The 20,770-nt window shown below is 46.3% G+C and overlaps 2 protein-coding genes and 1 pseudogene across 4 annotated transcripts; 2 read left to right on the plus strand and 1 right to left on the minus strand.

The window, feature by feature from the left end:
* The first annotated feature begins 6,639 nt into the window (after positions 1-6,639).
* LOC120657678 lies at positions 6,640-10,975 on the plus strand (annotated as a pseudogene).
* A 91-nt stretch (positions 10,976-11,066) lies between these two features.
* On the minus strand, positions 11,067-12,958 carry LOC120657677. Its single transcript, XM_039936083.1, has 4 exons — positions 12,792-12,958; positions 12,622-12,699; positions 11,549-11,644; positions 11,067-11,299 (listed from the first exon to the last, which is right to left on the minus strand). The coding sequence occupies exons 1-4, from the start codon at positions 12,792-12,794 to the stop codon at positions 11,225-11,227; spliced, it is 252 nt and encodes an 83-aa protein (XP_039792017.1). The 5' UTR covers positions 12,795-12,958; the 3' UTR covers positions 11,067-11,224.
* Positions 12,959-13,972: 1,014 nt separating this feature from the next.
* LOC120657679 lies at positions 13,973-20,481 on the plus strand. Of its 3 annotated transcripts, none has more exons than XM_039936085.1 (6): positions 13,973-14,896; positions 15,797-18,634; positions 18,834-18,887; positions 19,038-19,368; positions 19,495-19,662; positions 20,065-20,481. In XM_039936085.1, the coding sequence occupies exons 1-4, from the start codon at positions 14,492-14,494 to the stop codon at positions 19,296-19,298; spliced, it is 3,558 nt and encodes a 1,185-aa protein (XP_039792019.1). In that variant the 5' UTR covers positions 13,973-14,491; the 3' UTR covers positions 19,299-19,368; positions 19,495-19,662; positions 20,065-20,481. The 3 variants fall into 3 exon arrangements, with proteins under 3 accessions (XP_039792019.1, XP_039792018.1, XP_039792020.1); XM_039936084.1 differs by lacking the exon at positions 20,065-20,481 and adding an exon at positions 19,750-19,989; XM_039936086.1 differs by lacking the exon at positions 20,065-20,481 and adding an exon at positions 19,750-19,989 and having other exon boundaries at positions 14,766-14,896; positions 15,786-18,634.
* Positions 20,482-20,770: the final 289 nt, after the last annotated feature.

The raw sequence follows: 20,770 nt of genomic DNA on the forward strand, positions 1-20,770 counted from the left end.
ATATATTTCTCATGATGCGTATGGAGTAGATTTATCAGCTTTTGAACGAATAGAGTGCGGAATAGATAAACCCTTAGAGAGGAGTTTTGGTTCCATACGCAAATGGCTTCACGAGATATTCAATGTGAATCCAAAAACTCATTTCCTAACCGTTCAGACTGTGACAAATTGGGGAACTGAAGGGGATTTCTGGGAGTTGATGCTTATAGCAAACACCGAAGAATGGCGGACTTACATGCAAACAGCTCTTGACCGCGGGTGGCCTCTTGCAATGCTAATTCAGATTCACCAGAAGGCAAGCCATTTCGGTGAAGGATCAACAAGTACATCATCTCATCTGAACCAAGCAGTGGAACAAGAAAATGAAGATCAGAACATGCATGTCACAGAACCTGAGCCGCAAGGTATAGCTAATCAGGTAGGAGAAAAAGAAGATCAGAACGTGCATGTCATTCAACCGGAGCCGCAAGGTTTAGCTGATGAGGGTGAGCGGATACCTGGAATTGTGGAAGCTGTACAGAATGAAGACCAAGAGGCTCGAATGATGGAAGAATGTGGGGACTCATCAGACGATGAGGACTACCCGTTGCTAGGTGAATGGAGAGGCAAGGGTTTTGGAAATCCAGTGATACATGATATTAGGAGTAATGAGTACGAATACAGAGAGAATGATGTTGTGCAGGGGGCAAAGTATCCTAGCATTGAAGCTGTGAAAGATGTTGTGAAGCTTTGGGCTATATCGTTGAGGAAGAAATTCAGAGTTGTGAAGTCTAGCAGCAAAGAATATGATGTGAAGTGTGTCAATGGTGATTGTACATGGCGAGTACATGCCTACAAGGGCAAGTACAAGACACACTGGGAGTGTTCAATTGTTACACCACATACATGTAGATTAACTGCTGTTGCTCAAACTCACCGTATCATCACATCCACTTTTGTTGCCAAGAAGATGTATGGGGTGATTCTGGACAAAATTGATTATGAGCCAAAATTGATAATTAGGGATATCGACGACCGTTTTCAATACAAAATCAGCTATGCAAAGGCTTGGCGGGCAAAACAAAAGGTGTTTGAGATAAGATTTGGCACATATGAGGCATCATATGATAACTTGCCTCACATGCTGTCAGCAATTATGCAGAGAAATTCTGGAAGCACGGCTGATACCTACATTGTACCGAGTTTAGATGGGGGACTTGGGTTTCTGCTTCGTGCTTTCTTCTGCCTTGGTGCATGTGTGAGGGCATTTATGTATTGTCTTCCTGTTCTATGTATTGATGGCACATTCTTGACAGAAAGATATAAGGGGACAATACTGACAGCGATTGGAGTTGATTGCAACAAGCAGGTGGTCCCCATCGCCTTTGCTTTTGTTGAGAATGAGAACACAGAGAGCTGGTACTGGTTCCTTGAACGTATGAAGATTCACGTTGTTGCTGGAAGGTCTGATGTTTGCCTCATCAGTGACAGACATGCTGGTCTTCTAGCAGCAATAAGGCAACTACATGAAGGAGGTGGTGCATAAGGCATATGGGTGCAAATTTTTATGAGCGCTTCAAGAATAAAGAACTTATGAATTTGTTCGAGAGATTGTGCACTCAGAATCTGCAGCGAAAGTTTGATGCATTGTGGCAGGTGCTAGATAACATGTGCGCCGAGCTGCTAAAGGAACAGGCCTCAACCTCCAGCCGGAGAATTTTTTGTAATAGGGTCACTAACTACATGAAAGAAAAGATTGAAAAGGCTCAATATCACAGAGTGGTCTCCATGGGCACAAAGGATCAAAGGTTTGATGTTTCATGCAAGGACAGGACAGGGCAGGGTGTCCGCAGACAAAGGGTCGTTCAGGATTGCTTGATAACGCCGGAAGGCAAGGTTTTTTGCAGATGCAAGAAGCCACAGCTTCTTCACTTACCATGCTCCCATGTCATTGCGGCATGTTCAGAATCTGGGTTGGATCCTGGGGTTTTTGTTTCACAATATTACAGAAAAGAAACCGCTGTGCACACTTGGGGCCATGAGATATATGGCATAGGCAGTCTGGGACCATTCACTACACCAAATATCTCTCCAATTTACATTTCCAATCCAGATGCTAGGAGAGGGGTAGGTCGACGGCAGACACTTCGTATCCGTAATGGAATGGATGAGTCTGAGGCAGGAAAGAAGAAAAAAAGATGCAACCTGTGTGGAGCAGATGGTCACACTTACAAGAAGTGCCCTAAAATGTAAGAAGATAATGCTGGTGTTGAGGTTGGACCTTCTGGAAATCCCACCGATGGATTGCCTCCAGATTTTGGAGCCCGTCACGTCTAGATTTCGTTATGTGTGCATATATATTTGAACCAGATGTATGTATATGTATTCCGACCTGTATGTGATAATTACATTTCGTTATGTATGGATATGTATTTGCTCTAGATTGTAGCATATAATATTACGAAAGTATTGTTCTGTGTTTTGCTTGATTTGAATTGTTCTGTGTTTTGCTTGATTTGAATTGTTCTGTGTTTTGTTTTATTTGAGTTGTTCTGTACTTTTCAACTCTCCTTGAAGAATTATGAAAAGAAAAATCAAAGACTCCGCTTGTACAAGATGAGAAGTGTTCATGCATTTAATAGAGTTTCCACTGTACGCTCCCTGATTATATATATGATGGCTGGAAGAACAATCCAAGAACACAGAAGAGAGTGGTAACTCAAAATTCATATCTCACTGGAAAAACTGAAAAGTGTACTGAAAATAAAAGGGTAGTTACGAATCATAAATTTTCGGTTTGCAATACAGTTTTGTAAACAATGCTACGATTATAAAGCAGATGCCTAAGGCGTTCGTACTACTAGATACTTGAACAATAAAAACCATGGCATGTGCAACACGATAACCTCGTGTTGTGAGTAAACCTAACATGCCTTAGGAAATGTAAAATGCCGGGATTACATGGTGGTGCTTTACTGAGTGCACCGGGGATATTTTCCCTTCCTAATAGCTTCAGACCCTTCTTCCTTAGCACGGCGGGCCCTCTCTCGCTTCCTCTCCCTATCAGCTTCACGTTCCTCTGCCTTCTGACGTTCCACTTCTGCAATCCTCTTCTGAATATCTTCCTGGTTTTTCTTGCGCTTCTACTCCATCTGTTTTTCATGCAGCATTCGTTGCCACATTTGTGCAGCCCACCTTGCTTGACACTCCACGTGGTCCTTATCCTGCTTAGATTGCTCGGGTGTCTAACCACTGCACGAAATCACATAGAGGCGGTGGAGTCTTTCCCCAAATCATGTTAGATGTCATTACTAGATCTAAAAGTGACAAACTCTGATAGTGTTTTGTAGTACCTTTGCTCGGTCCTTGCCGTAATGCTTGGGCGGGTCGTACTCGTAATTCTCGCACATGAAGAATCTCTTGCTAAAGTCGTCCCCCAAAACCCTTGATTTCATTAGTTTGCACAAGGATCCGCAAAAACACATAGGCACCTGGACTCATTGGGGGACTGTTTCCGTCACCTTATTCCATGGAATGTAGGTGGATCTTGAGGATGCCATGGTGTTGAGCCCTGGCAATCACAAGTGTGCAATCAGATTGCTAATATACTATATCAATGCTAATCATTATCAGTAACTACACCTAAATGTACCACTAATCACTCCTAATAATAATTAAACTGATTGCTAAACTATTTTCTAACATTTTCTAAAAAAATTTCTAACATTTTCTATAATTTTATACAATTTTCTAACATTTTCTATAATTTTCTAATATTATCTTGCATTTTTTATTTTCTAATACTTCTCTAACAATTTTCTAGTATTTTCTAATATTAAATCTAACACTAAATGTACTATATCAACGCTAATCACTATAAGTAACTGCATCTAAATGTACCACTAATCACTCCTAATAATAATTGAACTCATTGCTAATATACTGTTTCAAAAAAATAATTACAACATAATCTATTTATAAAATGTAGAAAATTTTAGTTCTCGAAGAATTTACCAAAACGACTCCTAATCATATAGTAAAATGGATACTTAAGGAGCGCCAACATTCCCCCATGCTTAGCTTTTGCTCGTCCTCGAGCAAATCAAATCATCCAAATCCTTTCATGGGTTGCTCAAGAGTTCTCGAACTGTAAAATTTACTTATGCAAACAAATCTAATAATATTTCTTCAAACAAAGGTCAGAGGAGCAGCGAGGATAATCATATCATGGGCGTTTTAAAAACTCATCCAATATTACTCCACAACTCTTACCTTTAGCCGGCAACTCGAATATCGACAACACTTGCTTTTCTTGCCATCCTTGGAGGTTTTTCTCTCTCTTTGTTTTTAGAAGCAAAATACCCTGCAACAAAGGTTAGACCAAAAATTCTTGCACAAGTCCTTTCATGTCTCTCAATATAAGTAGTTATCCTATTTTTATTTTGCAAGCTCTCATCTCCCAAAAGTCTCTTAAATATAAAGTGGGGCTATAGGTGAGTCTTAGCAAAGTATATACATATATTATCAAATTAAGAAAACCTTCTAATAATTGCTTACCTTCCGAGCCAATGATCATGAGAGTTTCTTCATAATGTAAAGGGTTCAAGGGTAAGAAGATTTAGAATGGTGGACATGTGCAAAGGCATACAAAAAGATTGACTTCAAGGCACAAGCATCGTCCTCGTTGTCGGATTGCACATGGTTGGAATTGAGGATATTGTTCTCAAACAACAAGGTAATATCTCTTTGCACTTCTCTAACCATAGAATCCCTTCATTTATTTTTTTTTCTTCTCATACATTTTTTTTCTTTCTTTCTCCCGAATTTTCTTTCTCTTCTCCGAACCTTTTCATAGGACACTTTCTATAAAACATAGATAGGCAAATCTCCAAAGTGTCTCCCTAAATTTTTAGAGCCCGAACCGAGACCAGAGAGGCCTAGGCCGGCCGGCTCAAGAGGTATAGGCCGGCCGGCCTGGGGCTTTTGCAGGTCGGATTCGGTCCATCTTTTGAACACTCCTTCCTTTCTTCATCCTAAAGTTATGTTTTATACAAATCATGTGCAGAAACAGAACGTATCCTCACAATTGGGTTGTGGTCAAGGAAGATGATAATAAACAAGATAATCTCGGGTTCGGGTTTTGGAATCCGGTAGATCTCATGAGTTGTTCCAATGAGGAATTCTCATTACCGAATATTGACGTGGCTAGCAATTCAGAGATGAAAAATACGGACATGATCATTGCTCGAAATTAAAACTCCCAAGAGAAAGAAATCCTAACTCAACTCAATGTACATCCAATACTTATGGTGGAACGAATAAAGCTTTTGGATGAAAGGATTTTTACTCTCAACTTGTCAAGAACTTGATCAACCTTATGCTTGTAGGGGTTTTATTATTTTTATGAAATTAAAGTCCTCCAAATCATGCCTTACTCGCAAGCGTAATCAAAACCAAGCGCTAGATCAAAGCTCACGTGTGGGTATTAACATGGACGAATAATCTACTAAGCTCCACAAATACGAAATAATTTTCATGACAATGCTCGTGAACAATTGCTTTAAAGAAAATAAAGTAAAACTGAATGCATAAATAAAATTGCACGATCCAACAAAAACAAAGACTCTTTTTATTTTGTTTTCATGACTCAACGCTAATTTAAGACTCACTCTCACACATGCGAAAAATAAAGCACACAATACTAAACTATGACTCTCACACATGCGAAAAATAAAGCACACTCACACGACGAACTTTCGAGTAAACAAAGACCAAAATTCAATCTACGAGTCGTCACACCTTCCCCCCATGCTTAGATTATGTGGCGTCCTCGTCGCAATAATATAAAAGACGGGTGTGACACTCGTCGGCGTTCTCAACGGCACCTCGGGCAATTGCATCTTGGACGCCCTCCTCCTTGCTTTTGTAGATCTCCGACCATCCCAAATAACTTCCTTATATTGCGGACAAGGAAGTTGTAGTCTTTTTCGGCCAAGCTCTCGATGTCGTCCATCCTTTGATCCATTGCCACGATTTGATCGTGACACCTATCGATGGTGGCGCGGAGATCCGCGATTTCATTGCGGCACTTGAAACAGCACCCGAAGTGATGCCTGCCGCTGTTGGCACTGTCATCTTCGGGTTCGTCGTCGTCCTTCTTCTTCTTGCCGCTATCACCTCCGGAGGGGTCGTCTTCCTCTTTTCTCTTCTCTTCGGCCCACCCCGGCCTATCATCATCGTAGTCACGACCGGTGGCACCCCATGAACCAGGGCTCATGATGCTCTCCCAATCGCTGTCCCCCGCATAATCCTTCGGCTCCGGGGTGTGCTCGATGTAGTTCTTTCTTAGTAAGCCAAATGGGGGTGAGGGGCTGCCAACACCTTATATAGGGCTGGGGGGCCGGCCGCCCAGCTGCCGGGCGGCCAGGGGGGGCCGGCCGCCCCGCTGCCGGGCGACCGGCCCCAGGGACCTGTCTGCAATTTTTTTCTTCTTTTTTTGCGTTTAAGCCCCGGCCGCCCGGCAGCGGGGCGGCCGGGGTATATTTCTGTAAATTTCCAAATCGAAAATATATTTTTTATAAAAAACAAAAATAAAAAATATAAAAATAAAAAAACCGCGTCGGTCCTCTGCGCAACGGCCCATGTGATCCAGCTAGCCCCCACACAACACATGTGCGGGGCCCTAGCCAGCCTAGCCAATTACCACTGTGCTTCTAGAGAGTCGCGCTAGCGCCGCCTCCCTCCCTCACCCTCTCCTGCAATCGCTCGCTGCATACCGTCTCGGCTGTTTCCCTCTCCATCACCAAATGTCGCCGCCGCCTCCGGCCGAGGCCCGCCTGGCCATGATGGACCTGGCCAACATGATCTCCGTGGCGCTCACCGCCGTCATCCGCCTGGGCGTCCCTCCGCCATCTGGGCCGGCGGCGCCAATGCCCCGCTCTTCGCCGCCGAGCTCCTCCCGGAGGGCCACCCGGACCCGTCCGTCCTGGAGCGCCTGCTCGCCTCCCACGGCGCCTTCTCGGAGCACGGGGCTTCCCCCTCCCGCGGCAGTTCGCGCTCACGCCGGTGGGCCAGACCCTAGTGCCGGGCCCCTCGGGCGCGTCCTACGCCGACTACGTGTTGCAGCACCACCAGGACGCGCTGGTGGCGGCCTGGCCGCGGCTCCACGAGGCCGTGCTCGATCCTCACCCGTCGGTACCTGCTATAGGATACCTACTTCAACTCCAATAAGGGAGGACTCGCGTAGTCATTTATAACTACGCCCTAAGAGGCGGAGTAGCCGGGCCCCAGGGGGTCAGGCTCTTACCTCACCGGGCCAACGGCCCCAGATCCGTTTCCCGCTCTGGGACGGGTCCGGTGACGCCACATGTCCCCGAGGAGGGGAAACTCCGCGCCAACAGCCGATGACTCGGACCGAGACCTCCCCGCGTCCATCCGGACCACCCACGCGCGTAGAACCAATATACCGCCGGGGCAGGGTCCGGGGGCGCCACGTGTCCCGCAGGCGCAGGCGCGAGTCTTCCGCTGAAAGACTTGCCCACCCACCACATTCAATGCGGGTGGTTGAGGCGTGCTCTGCCACCGCGGCACGCGGGGCAGCTTTTGTCAGGCCTCACTGTAGACCGCATATTACCAAGGTACACAGTGCAGCCGCATGCGCCGCATCCGCGCAGAGCCCGTCTGCCGCATTAAATGGATATGACGGCACGGCACCTTTTCATCATACCGCCTACGCCGCAAGCTACACGGCCCGTTCAGCTACGCGGCAAGCTACGCCGCAAGCTACGCCCTGGCGCCGTTTCGACAAGACAGGGCATGGCTATGCCGGACGGAAGATTCCCACAGGCAGAGCAAAGAAATCCAGGAATGAGATCTCCGTCGCCTGCAACGCCATAATGTCTGTACAATATATTATTTTATACTACATCGTTGGGCCCACCTGTCGGGGACCCAACGGCCATGTACGCGTCTCCCTTGAGATATAAAAGAGAGGCGCTCACTGCACACTCTAGATTCTCCAAGACTCAGCTAAGGCCAGGCAAAAGAAAGGCAGACACAACACAAGCTCGGATTCACTCCAAACAATTCCGTTCTCAATCTCTTGAGAGCACAAGTAATACAACACACAGTGGACGTAGGGTATTACGCTCCGGCGGCCCGAACCACTCTAAACCTGCGGTGTTCATCGCGTTCTTCCATCGAGATTGGACTAATCCTAGCTAACCTCCGAGTACTCAACCTCTGGATTTAGGCGGGTGCACTACGCCAACCGGCTGTGGATTTGCACACCATGACACCACCGGCCCTGAGCTCTTTGCGCGCGCCAAACGCCTACTACGGCAAGGATAGGGAGGCTAACGAGGTCATGCTCCGGGCCATGACGGGCGTGTCCGAGCCCTTCATGGAGGCGCTGCTCGACGGCTACGCCGGCGGCTTCGACGGCGTGGCCACGCTGGTGGACGTCGGGGGCAGCTCCGGGGCCTGCCTCGAGATGATCATGGGCCGGGTCGGCACCATCACCGAGGGCATCAACTTCGACCTGCCCAACGTCGTTGCCGCAGCGCCGCCCATCGCCGGTCGGTAATCTTGCTTATCCCCCCGATCCCATCGTCCTATCGTATCGTATCGCATCGTATCTACGTAATCGCCATCAGTGGCGGACCTAGGATTGAAACTTAGGGTATGCCAAGTCGGTATTCAGTACAATTTAAAAAAATTCGGTGCACAATAAAAAATTTCACGAGCAATTCGGTATACATATAATTAGGTTCAATATTTGCATAGATTACAATATAAATAGTAGAAGTACATTAAATGTGTATTTGGTTGGGCTGTGACTTTTGGAAAAGTTGTTGTGAGCTGTGGGTCATGGAAAAACAGCTGTGAAAATCAGAAGGCCATTTGGTTGGGCAACTATAATTTTTTATCAAAAAACTGTAAAGGGAACCCACATATCATCCACAATCATCCCGATGCGGCCTTCTCGAGGGAGCGAGGGGAGCGGCGTGGGGAGGGCGCAGAGCCTCAACGATGATGAGGGCAGAGACGCGCGCTCATCAGAGCAGGGCCGCGCACCCGCCGGACAAGGCTTGTGGTGCGCTGGCGGGAGGGGAGGGGAGGGGAGGGGCGCCGAGGAAGCGGTCGCGAGAGGGAGGAGATAGAGACGTAAAAAAAGAATACAAATCGGTATCTACATAATCAATGGCAAGTGGGTAATTTGTATGCCCAAAAGCTAGTAAAAGTAGAAGAAAGTACTTTTGGATCTGTATTAGTGAAAAGTTGGCTTTGAAAAAAAAATATTGCCACCAGTAGAAGCAAGACCAATTTTAGAGGATTGTAAACCATATCATAAACCTTATGCCTCCCAATTTGAACTAAAACTGAGAGGTCAACAAGATTGGTAAGACCTATAAAAATATCCTCATGTCTAGTGTCATCAATATAATTATCAAGTTGTACTCCAAATTTTATTAATCGCAGTCAAAACATTCATTAAAAAGAGAAGTGCTGACTTAGAGTATGCCACAGCATACCCTGGCAACCCACTGGGTCCGCCAGTGATCGCCATCACAGCCAGTCCATGGATCTCTCAACGCTGCCCCTGCCCAGAGAAAGAATAAACTAAAAACTGAACAAGAGCACCGTGTGTGGTGTGTGCCATGCCAAGCCATTTCGTTGTTTCCAACACCAACGCTGTGAAACATCATGTGTTTTTTTAAGATGTCCAACCGGCCTCTGCATCCATAACCTAGGTATATAGCCAAAAGTTACACCAATTTTTAAACTCTCGTCTCGAAAATATATGAAAAAACTCTAAAACAAAGAAAGAAAACTAGAAGACCAAACTTCAAATTTCTTCCTTGCAAACATCGTGTGGGTAGTAATTCTATCTCGGTTCGGCTGGTCTGATATAAACCGGCTGAATTTTTTATTTTGAAAAGAATACTGTAGTGGTAGTAGTTGTTGTGACGACGGCTCACAAGTCACAACCTGCTGCGTTTGTCGTTGCATACAGCATACTCTTTCTTTCTCCGTTGCCTTTTTTTTTTGCCCCATCACCATCAAGTCGTCAACATTCAACTAGGAGTAGGAGACTGACTGTACGTGTTGAGTGCAGGAGTGCGGCATGTGGGTGGAGACATGTTCAAGTCCATCCCCTCCGGCGGCGCCATATTCATGAAGGTATGCTACAATTTCTTCCCAAAGCATTCAATGCAACGCAGGCATAATTTGTTGACTAATTAATTGAAATCAAGTTTAATTTCTTCCCAAAACTATAATATACTCCCTCTGTTTCAAATTATAGGTCGTTTAACTTTTTTATTCTAAATTTGATCACTCGTCTTATTAAAAAATTTGTACAAAATATCACTTTTTTTATTATGCCTTGCTTTATCAATACAAGTTTTTCAAAAATGACTTAAATTTGACTATGTTTGCACACATTTTTTTGAATAAGATGAGTAGTTAAAATTAATATAAAAAAATCAAATGACCTATAATTTGAAACAGAGTGAGTACTAACCTAAGCTGGCAAAACTGGCAGTGGGTTCTGACGACGTGGACCAACGACGAGTGCACGGCCATCCTGAGGAACTGCCACAGCGCGCTGCCGGCCGGCGGCAAGCTCATCGCCTGCGAGCCGGTGGTGCCGGAGGAGACGGACACCAGCACCAGGACCCGGGCCCTGCTCGAGAACGACATCTTCGTCATGACCACCGACCGGACGCTGGGGAGAGAGCGCTCCGAGGACGAGTTCCGCAGCCTCGGCCTCGCCACCGGCTTAAGCGGATTCCGCGCCATCTACCTCGACCCATTCTACGCTATCCTCGAGTACAGCAAGTGACCCAAGTCGATCCTTCAAAGGATCACTCTTGTGTTTTCCTTTCTTTCCACTTTCCTTGTGCCAGTTGACACTTGAGTTGAACAACATATTACTAGGGAATAAGAAATAAGCAATGATGCTCTTTGAACCAGACAGAGCATCTCTTTTCAAGCATCCTTTCGACAGCACCTGGTAATTTCGCATTAGCAGTTTGCGATTTCAACTCCATCGATGACACTGACACGATCAGTCAAGCAAACAGTGAAGGGTCCAGAGCAGAATTACAAGTACATTCATCAACCCAAATATAATATATTCATCACAACAATTATTTCTTAGTTATGAAATGTTGACAGATAGAGGGATGCTCTGATTTAAGACAGCATCATTTAACATGATAACCAGAGTGAATTACACGTGTTATTCCTCCTTTTTATCATCTGTAGCTGCAGCAGCAACGTGGGGTTGACCTAGAGGTTTCGATTCACTCGCGTCCTGCAAAGACAGTACACAGTAAGCAATTCATACCTAAAGCAAACAAACATAAGATGACACCCAAAATACCCATAGGTCTAGTTGTGACGTATCAAGTAAATTGAATGTCTTTGACCACAAGCAATCGAATAGCTAGGCATCCGTGATGCCTTGTTAATTAATTACATGAATAATCTGGAGGCCAAAATTGGCAGGGCAGTTGGGAACCAGCATTTTGGGCGGGAGAGTAGCATGAGCATGTAGGCTTACTTCATCGTTCTTCTTAGCTTCAGGTTTGTAAGGACAGGCAGGTGGGGCTCTTTCAGGTCTCCTGTATTCCCATCCAAACAGCCGATATACCTTGCTCTGGAATATCATTCAAGGCAACAAATCAGTTTCCATACACGAGCAACAGAATGTTAGTAGAGAACTGAAGTCCTTTCATCAGTACTGCAAAATGCGCAGTTAGCAAGGGCACCACTGTCAATTTTGGTTGATAAAATAGATGTGGCTCAGCAGAATCTGAACTATGTTCCATTCACATGATTGTGGCATCAGCACACGGTAGATCTGACTGGCTGACTGACATCACTGAATCACTATCTATCCTGTATATATGCATATTACTTTCGAAAAGAAAATCAATAACCTGATGTCTTCCCTACCTAAATTGGCTTCCACATAGTGCTAGGTATTGGTTAATTCACTTGTGGAAAAACAAAAGCACTCTGAAGCCCTGCAGGCGAATCCTAGTATATATGTCAACGAGAGCAATCTAAAAGCTTACTTCAGAACTGTTATTGCTCATGGCTGCAAATTGGTGCCCCTGGCCCTAAGGGTCTCATCACATACACATACACTATAGTACTATGTTGCCCTGTAATCCTTGTGAGTTGTGAGCGTGATAATTCACAACTGTAGGTTTGGTGTCACTTGCTAAATTTATCAGATTCTGTTATTGCTACGCAAATTGAGTTACAGAAAGGTCAAAGGAGCCGATCGGAAACTCAAACTCGGGTGAGCGTGAATTGCTGGTGAGCAACTGTGATAATAAATTCTAGAAATCGCAACCAAATTGACAGACGAAGCAGGCTTGGACCCTAGCTGGCTCATACAAATCACACAGAAATCAACCAACCAGGTCGTCCCAGGAGCTAGGATCGCAGATTTCGTTCTGAAACGAATCGTCGGGTAGCAGAGAACATAAGCTAGATCAGGAATCCCGGCGCAACAAATGGATAAAGATAATCATGGCCAGCAATCCAGCATCCAACAAATGGCCAGATGAGGGAAAAGTAGCAGCCAGGAAGGAAAGGGAGATGGGGATATGCGATGTTACATACGAGGATGAGGTCGAAGAGGTAGGGGAGGGCGTTGACTACCGGGATCAAGAAGAGGGGCAGCAGGCACGCGACGCAAACCTGACCAAGCGCATCCACGACAAGGTTAGGGCGAGAATTCGCGCAAGAGCGATTCAGCTGGAAGGAACCGGGAGGCGGGGGACGAAGCTCACCATATCGTCAGATCGGCCGGCAGGCAGCAGGATGCTTGCTCTGCTCGTCGTCTGCTCTTCGGGGGTCGCCGATCCGGAGCGCGTGCGATGCGATGCGATGCTGTTGGGGAAAGGACAAGGAAGTCGGAGACGGGAAAGAAGAAGAAGAAGAGTGGCGGCGGTGAGAGGTGGGCCCACTCTTCACGAGCCCATTCTCACAGTGTTTCAAGCAGAATGGGCCGAAAAATGATGATGCAGCATCCTATCAGGCCCAATAGAGAAGGCCCACTAATTCTGCCCCCTTAATCAAGGGAAAATTAGATGCATACCATCAAAAGGTTGCATGTTTGACAATATACCATTAAAAGATTACTTCTTTGCTATATAGCACTGAAAGGTCACACGTTATTGGTTTCGAGCACTTCAGTTACCTTCGCTAACGTCCCATTGTATCTCCGTTCTTGAGTCGTCTTCTTCAAAGCCACCCGTGCACGAAGAACACGGGCACGCAGCAGGCAAGGATGGCGTCGAACTTGGGGCATACGCGCGTACATGGGGAGGGGGCGCAGGAGCATGCCTGGCACTCGCCGCTGCCTGCCCGGGAGGCGAAGGCCGCTGGGGCAGCGGGGCCCGTCTCAGGGAGGACATGAGCGAGGTGAGAAGGATCCAGCGGTCTCCCTGCTGACGGCGACCTTGGCAGCTGTCCGCGTAAGGCACGTGCTCAGCGAGGAGCGGCCGCCTCGCGATGACGGTGACGCGAAGGACCTCGGCACAGATGAGCCCGCGGCGAGTTGCGCAGCGACCAGGGGCACAGCGAACAACGAGCGGGCAGGAGCGCGGCGGGCGGAGGGCAGGGGAGCTGCGAGCGGGTCGATGCCGGCGGATGGCGGCATGTTGGTGAAGGCGCCAAGGTCGACGAGCGCGGCGAGGAGCAGCCTCCTCACGCCGATGCGGCCGCGATGGAGCTCGAGGTGGCGGGACTCGATTCGGCAGCGGACGGGCCCGACACAGGCAGCACCAGGGCAGCCGCTCACCGTGGCCTCGTTGTGGCAGTGGCGGCAGGGGAACACCTGCTTGCAGCACGGCGCCACGATCTTACACCTCCGCCGGTAATGCTTGCACCTGGATAAACATCACAAATTCCTCCCCATGAGAATATGCTCAGCAAACTAAACCAGCCACAGATCGGGGAAACTCCATAGGACCCAATCCACCGAGCAAATTCAAGCGGGCGCACAACGCCGAGCGATTCGGCCCCGGGAGGACCGAATTAGATTCCGTCGGAGGCAAGGAAAAGGGGAAAGTGGAGGAAGACGAAGGCGACGCTAATCAAGGCGCTCGCGGGCTCACCCGTGCTCCATCTTGCCGACGTCGCAGTGGTCGACCTCCCCGCCGCAGACCGCGTCGACCTCGGCGGCGTCGTTGTCGCTGAGGAAGTGCCCTCCCCCATCTTCGAAGGCGGCGGTTGGGACGGAGAGGAGCAGGTGGAACGGATGGCGTTAGCAAAGTTAACAGAAATGCTACAAATCTCAACGTTGTGATCTTTCCATGGTATATAGCAAAGAAACGATCTTTTAATGGTACATTGCCAAACATGCAATCTTTTGATGGTATGCATCCAATTTTCCCCTTAATCAAAGGCAAACCCCAGAGGCAACCAACGCCGAGTAGAACAAGACAGACAAGCAAGCGCAACCTCCGCCTCCGCCTCGCCGCCGGCGATGGAGCGGCCGCCACCTCCTTCTCCGGCGAGCCCCGCTGTCGCCGTCCGCGCACTCTCCCGCACTCCCCCGCAAACCCCTCAGAACCCCTCCTCTGCCCGCACTCCCCCGCAAACCCATCAGAACCCCTCCTCTGCGCCTTCCACGGGTCCGGCCGCCGCCGCCGCCTCCCACGACGGCGTCGTCGCTGTCGGCTTCGTGGGCGGCGCGGGGACAGCCCGCCTCGCGGACCAGATCCTCGACGCCCACGTCTTCTCCCCGGGCGGCTCGGCTGGGGGCCTCGCTGGGAGCGTCAGGTACCACCGCGACGGCGACAAGAGGATGGTCTTCCTGCACCTCACGCCGATGGAGGCGGGAGGAATTGGCGGCGGCGGGGACATGCCGGAGATGCTCTTCATGTTCTCAGTGAGTTCGGATTTTACTGTGCTTTTTTGCTCATTACAGTAACCTTCAAGTGAAGGCCAGAGCTTTGCCTCAATCGTCCATGTATGTATAAGATCAGCCTATTCTACTGGATCATGGCAGATAGTTATTGGCACACTGAAAGAAAAGCTGGACAACTTGAGGATGCCTTTTTTTTTTGCCTTTAGGTTAAAATTTCTTAGGATTGTACTCATGCTTCTGATAACTGTCAATTGCTTAGCACAAACTAGTGTCATGGGAAATATACCTTTACCATTTCATTCCTCTAAGCGACAAAAAAATAATGCATGAATGCTAGTGGATTAGCTCAGCTGCAAATTGCTTGATTGGTGATTAACTGAGCATATCATCGTTGTGTTTTGATGTGTTTATCTGATCCGAAAAAAATTGATTTTATTGCTTTGTCGTGGCTATTGGCGCACCTACTTCCAGTTTCTCATTTGTTAGGAGATATATGTAAATATAGATTACAGAAGTTTGGTCCTTTTTTGTGTACTTAAAGAATTTGTATTGCATTGACATTGTTTGACAAACTACATTTTATTGTAAAAATATCTGCTGGTTTTTCCTCCGTTCTATGACTGTGTTATAATCCATACTTCAAGTTTAGCTTTATTGTTTTTTCCTTCAACAATTTATTGCCTCTTGATGAATCGACATCTTAGAGATGGACTTGTATAATGTTGCTTGCCTGTGTTTAAATATGGCTAAGTTTTGGTTCTCTGACCATAGGTGTTGACATATCGTGGATTTCATCTTAATATTACCAGACTGTTATTTTATAGATTCGTGTGCCTCATAATCGTATTTCTAGAGTAATGGATGCGTTTGACTGCTCAAATGACTATGGTTCTGTTTCTTTGGTCTTGAGTTAAATTCTAGGTCTGCCACATAATTATATTTCTGCAAGAAGGCTTCAGATTTAACACACAAACCTTAAAGAAGTTCCGATTGTTGCAATCTTCAAAGCATGCTTTCGCTCCATTTGTGAAGTCACTGGTAGCAGCTGCAATGCCTGCCAAAACTGTTACATCTGACACCCCAACACGAGCAACCCACAGGGCTTCCTCCATATCCCCTCCAGCACGTCGTGGAGGTCACTCTGGTCGCCAGTCCTCAGCCATCTCACTTATGTCCGGAACCACTTCAAATCCTTCTGTGTTGCCAGGCCAATGTGTTCCTGTATTGCTCTTTGTCTTTGAGGATGATGCAGTTGATGTTTCAAGTGCTGCCACAAGTTCAGATGATATGGGTGACCCATTTTCATCAAATCAGGGTTCTACCTCTGATGGATTATTGAAACAAAGCTCAGCTTCAAAAGGTTCTGGTTCCGTGGTTATGCTTGCCCGGGCAGCAAACAAATCTGAGAGTAGTTCAGGCAAAAAATTGCATTCCTCATTAGAGGGACAGATTCGTGTCTTGCTCAAGAAGTGTAGGGTACTTGCTGGCATGGAGCCGGGACATATTGGCCCGAGGGGTGTTCGAGAAAAAAATATTGGCCCGAGGGGTCTAAGTAACATGAGTTATCATATACCCTTGTTCTCACTTGATACCTCGAGGGTTGTTGCACTGTTGGAACGGTCTATCAATAAGAAACAGGAGCCATTAGACGTCATTGCTGGATTGTTTGAAGATTCCATGAGCTGCAAATCACCACTGGATATTCCTTCACTGGAAAACAACTACCACCCAACAAACCATGATGACTTTCAGTTAATCAAGGACTTCATATTTCGGCAATCTGATGCCCTGAGAGGGAGAGGGGGATATTCAAGCAATGCAACTGCCGGGTCTGTTGCTGGTGTCGGTATGGTGGCTGCTGCTGCTGCAGCAGCAGCAGTGTCAGCTGCTTCTGGGAAGCCAGTTAATGTTCCTGATCTCCCTAGTTTTGATAAATGGCTGTCCATAAGTACTTCTATCCTCACTGCACTGCTTAGTGGAAAAAATTCACTGAGTGGTTTGTCTGAAAGCAAGACACATACAAGTCCTAGTGAGAAAAATGAACAACTCCCTGCTGGAGGATCTAATGCTATTGACATCACATTATCTTGCTTGGAAAGCAATAATGGGCTGAACATGAAATTTTCTTCATCATGGTGCGAAAGAGTGCTTCCAGCTGCTAAGGAATTGTACCTAAAAGGTTTACCTGCCTTTTACACCACCAGCATGCATGAAGTACAGCTACAGAAGGCATTGCGATCCTTTTGCTCAATGGTTAAAGGACCAGCAGTCAGGTTATTCTCAAAGAAGCTGGAAGATGAGTGCCGGACAATATGGGAATCTGGTAGGCAGCAATGTGATGCTGTTAGTCTAACTGGCAGACCATGCATGCACCGGAGGCATGTCAATTTCTCTTCATCAGATGCAGTAGAGCAACATTCTAGTGGATATGTCTTCCTTCATGCGTGTGCCTGTGGCCGTTCACGTCGCCTTAGAGAAGATCCTTTTGACTTTCAGACAGCAAATGTGTCTTTTAATTGTTTCTCTAACTGCGAAGATCTACTACCTACGCTTGTGCTTCCGAGAGGTCATGATGCTGGCTCGTTTTCAGTATCCTCTTGGCGGTTGGTGCGACTAGGAGGAGCGAGATATTACAAGCCAACAAAAGGGTTGCTCCAAAGTGGCTTTAGCCCCAAAGAGAGGTATCTTCTAAGGTGGATGATATCTGTTGGTAAGGGGCAAGCGAGAAATGGCAATCGTTCTAATACTGTTACTTCATCCACAAGATCTAGTATGAACCCTCAGACTCCTCCAGTAGTCGCTGGTGAAGTAAAATCTGCCGTAACCCAAGTTACACCACAAATTAAATCTACAAAGCTTGAAAATGCTGTAAAACAACCTGAAATGGAATCAATGAGCAACTCTGGTATTAATTTTGGTAAAGGTCTTCCAAATTTTACTATGAAAAAGCCTTTTGCTGAAGTTGTTGCTGGCACCACTGCAAAAGATTCTGAGTTTCCCACTCTTCAAAAAACGAGGCCACCAAAACCTGGTGTTCGAAAAGATGAGCGACAAATGAATATAGCAGACCAGACTAATGGCCGAGGTCATGTGGCTCTCAGCCAAGTGAGTCTAGCTGAAAGCGAACCTGTGAAAGCGAGCAGAAACCAGAGCAGTGAAAGTGCTGATGTGAAGCCCTTTTTACAGATAGGGAGCAATATAGTACCAGTGAGTGTTGGAAATGAATCCAGAGAAACTAATCAACCAGTACAACAGTTCATTGTGTATGTTGGATTTGAGCACGAGTGTCCCTATGGGCACCGTTTCTTACTGTCAGAGAAGCATATGACGGAGATTGATTCTTCCTGTTTGCAGTATCAAAGATCACATGTAAACAAAGAAGCAGAAAGCAAGCATGCACAGAAGTTGCTCCTAAAATCTTCCGGCTTGACAGCATATACAGTGGACATAAACAATGGACGGAAAAACAGTAAGCCACTGGAATCATCAGGGAGAAACAGCCAGCAGCAATCAATGCAGCCGAGGGTTGATGCACAGACCTCACAGCCTTCTCCTTGGTTTTCAGATCTGCAGAATGACAAAAGGGAGGAGCATTATTTTCGAAACATTGCAGTTGATGATGGTGGAGAAGCATTTTCACTCATGAACAGAAACTTGCCAATTTATATGCACTGTCCACATTGTAAGATGTCAGAAAGGAAGGAGCATCAAGATGTAAAGTTTGCTGGTGCTGTGTCGCAACTTCAACGGATTTTTATTGTAAGTTATGATTTCAAACTGAAGTTTTATATTGTATTTAGATATGACGAAGTATCCTCATTCACACATTTACAGCAGGAAAAAAGGATTTTAGATTCAAGTAAAGATGGATGTTAGTTGATCCCTGTTTCTTGTAGTGTCTATAGCTGTTATGTTATCTTTTTTTTCCCTACTAATGTTTAGGTTCTCATTAATGCAGGTGACTCCTGATTTCCCGGTCCTGTTGGCAAGCTGCCCACTTGTACAGTTTGAGGCAAGTACAGTCAGCTATATTCAGCATCAAACATGTAGTTTACTCACCCATAGAGTAGTTATTTGGAAGACAATTTCTTTTAACCCAGAAGATATTTTAAACCGAAAATATCACTAAATGGACTTGCTTCCTTCTCCCTTCTTGCATCAGGGGTCATGTTTACCATCGAATGTCTCTGATCATGAGCGAGAAGGATTATTCAGTATTGGGTGTCAAGTTATCCTCCCACCTGAGAGCTTTCTTACTATGAGGCTTCCGTTTGTCTATGGTGTTGAGACAAAAGAGGGAAGTACATTTGCCCTCAAACACTTTGAGCAACAACCAGAGCTCACAGCGTGGCTGGTTGGAGGCACAGCTTTGCAAATTGTATCGATTGGGAACGCCACTGAGAAAGAAACCATTATGAAGTGATAGACATGATATCTAAAGCTTAGTGGTTCGGCCGTATCCTATTCGCATGCAGTGATATGATATGCCATAGGTGAGATGATAATATCTGTTCCTTTTTTTTCCTCTGTTCTCGTCACTATACATTTTTTTGTCAGTTCTTCTTTGTTTCCAGCACACAAGGCATTGAATTGGTCTCTTGTTGGCATAATTCATTCAGGATGGTTAGTTTTGCTTCTACTCCTGGACCTGTGCTGCCAAGCTTGGTGCTGCCAAGCTGTCAATACAACTCTAGCTTTCTTTCCTGCTCCATGCATTAGGAGATGGTGGCTTCGTTGATAACTACATGAATGATGTACTATAGATGCATGCAGAGAGACTGACACAGGTACAATTGATAGTTCTGTACTTTCAACCTTTAATACCATAAGTATATGTTGTTTATTGCTAAACACAATATGTATTGATGATGCAGGCAATGGTATGAATAGGTGTCAGGTAAAGTTTAGGTGGTGATGTAGGGTCTGTTTTCTTGAGGATCAGTGGACCAATTTGATCCTTTGACTAGAAACTTTTGTACTACGATTAGTTCAGTTCGGCTGTGTAATAATTTTGGTCAGTTGATGTGTTGCGTTATTTCTTGGCTTGTTAAGAAATCTGACCTTGGAATATTAAAGCAAGGAAAGAGGAATTTCCGAATGGCTTGCTGTAGAAATTGGTCGCCTGAAATGGTTTCCTTAATTAAAGTTGACTGATTCACCTATATCCCTTACTCTTGCATGCTGTACAGGAGTTTATGGCAGGCATGGAAAAAAGATGGCTCAAAAAAGTGAGATGATGACCGAAAAAGCAAGGTTTTGCTTGAATATGGAGGAGGTTCCAGGACAGGTTGGCAGCAGCCGCTTCTGGTAGACCGGGGACTGGACTGGAGAATGTTGAAGGTGGAAGGAAACGCATGGACAACTCCTGTTTGACAAGTGTAAAGGCAGGCACGAAAAGGTGAAGACGGGATCACAGTCGAGCCGAGCCGAGCCTCTCTGTCTGTGTGTATGTTGATGATGCATCAAGGTCTGCCTTTTGTTTTTTCACCTGCAAAACGGGCGTTTCCACGTGATGTGAATCATTCCAGAATGGGTGTTGGAAGCGTGACACGTTGGTGAACTAATGCACGCAGCCTGGCTGCAAAAGTTTCTTTCTTGCGTGATACCATCACCGTCCAGTGGGAGTGGCTTGGACTTGGACAAGCGGCTGTGTGTGTGGGCTTGCTACCTAATCTTTTGCTTGGCCGATAACTGACACTGACTTGAACTCTCTCCCTACAACGCTGCTGCTACCACCAGATTGATGGAAGCTGATGTAAATGCAAGCAAACAGCTGGTTGGTTCAGGCACCGCACCACCGCAGGGGGGAGACGATGTTCCTTTGCTCTGCAGAATCCATGATTCACAGGAACCGTTGGTGAGTAGCTGTTCTCCATTTATTCAGAACTAACGTCC

This window comes from Panicum virgatum, chromosome 1N, assembly GCF_016808335.1.
Source record: "Panicum virgatum strain AP13 chromosome 1N, P.virgatum_v5, whole genome shotgun sequence".
NCBI classification, from domain to species: domain Eukaryota; kingdom Viridiplantae; phylum Streptophyta; class Magnoliopsida; order Poales; family Poaceae; genus Panicum; species Panicum virgatum.

Bases quoted from the DNA above. Each gene is read 5' to 3' on its own strand.
- LOC120657677 (XM_039936083.1), bottom strand. The intron at 11,645-12,621 runs GTATGTAACATC...ATGATATTCCAG, and splicing joins ACCTCTTCGACCTCATCCTC to AGCAAGGTATATCGGCTGTT. The intron at 11,300-11,548 runs GTAAGCCTACAT...CTGTCTTTGCAG, and splicing joins AAGCTAAGAAGAACGATGAA to GACGCGAGTGAATCGAAACC.
- LOC120657679 (XM_039936085.1), top strand. From the start codon at position 14,492: ATGGAGCGGCCGCCACCTCCTTCTCCGGCGAGCCCCGCTGTCGCCGTC. The intron at 18,635-18,833 runs GTAAGTTATGAT...TCATTAATGCAG, and splicing joins AACTTCAACGGATTTTTATT to GTGACTCCTGATTTCCCGGT. The intron at 18,888-19,037 runs GCAAGTACAGTC...TTCTTGCATCAG, and splicing joins GCCCACTTGTACAGTTTGAG to GGGTCATGTTTACCATCGAA.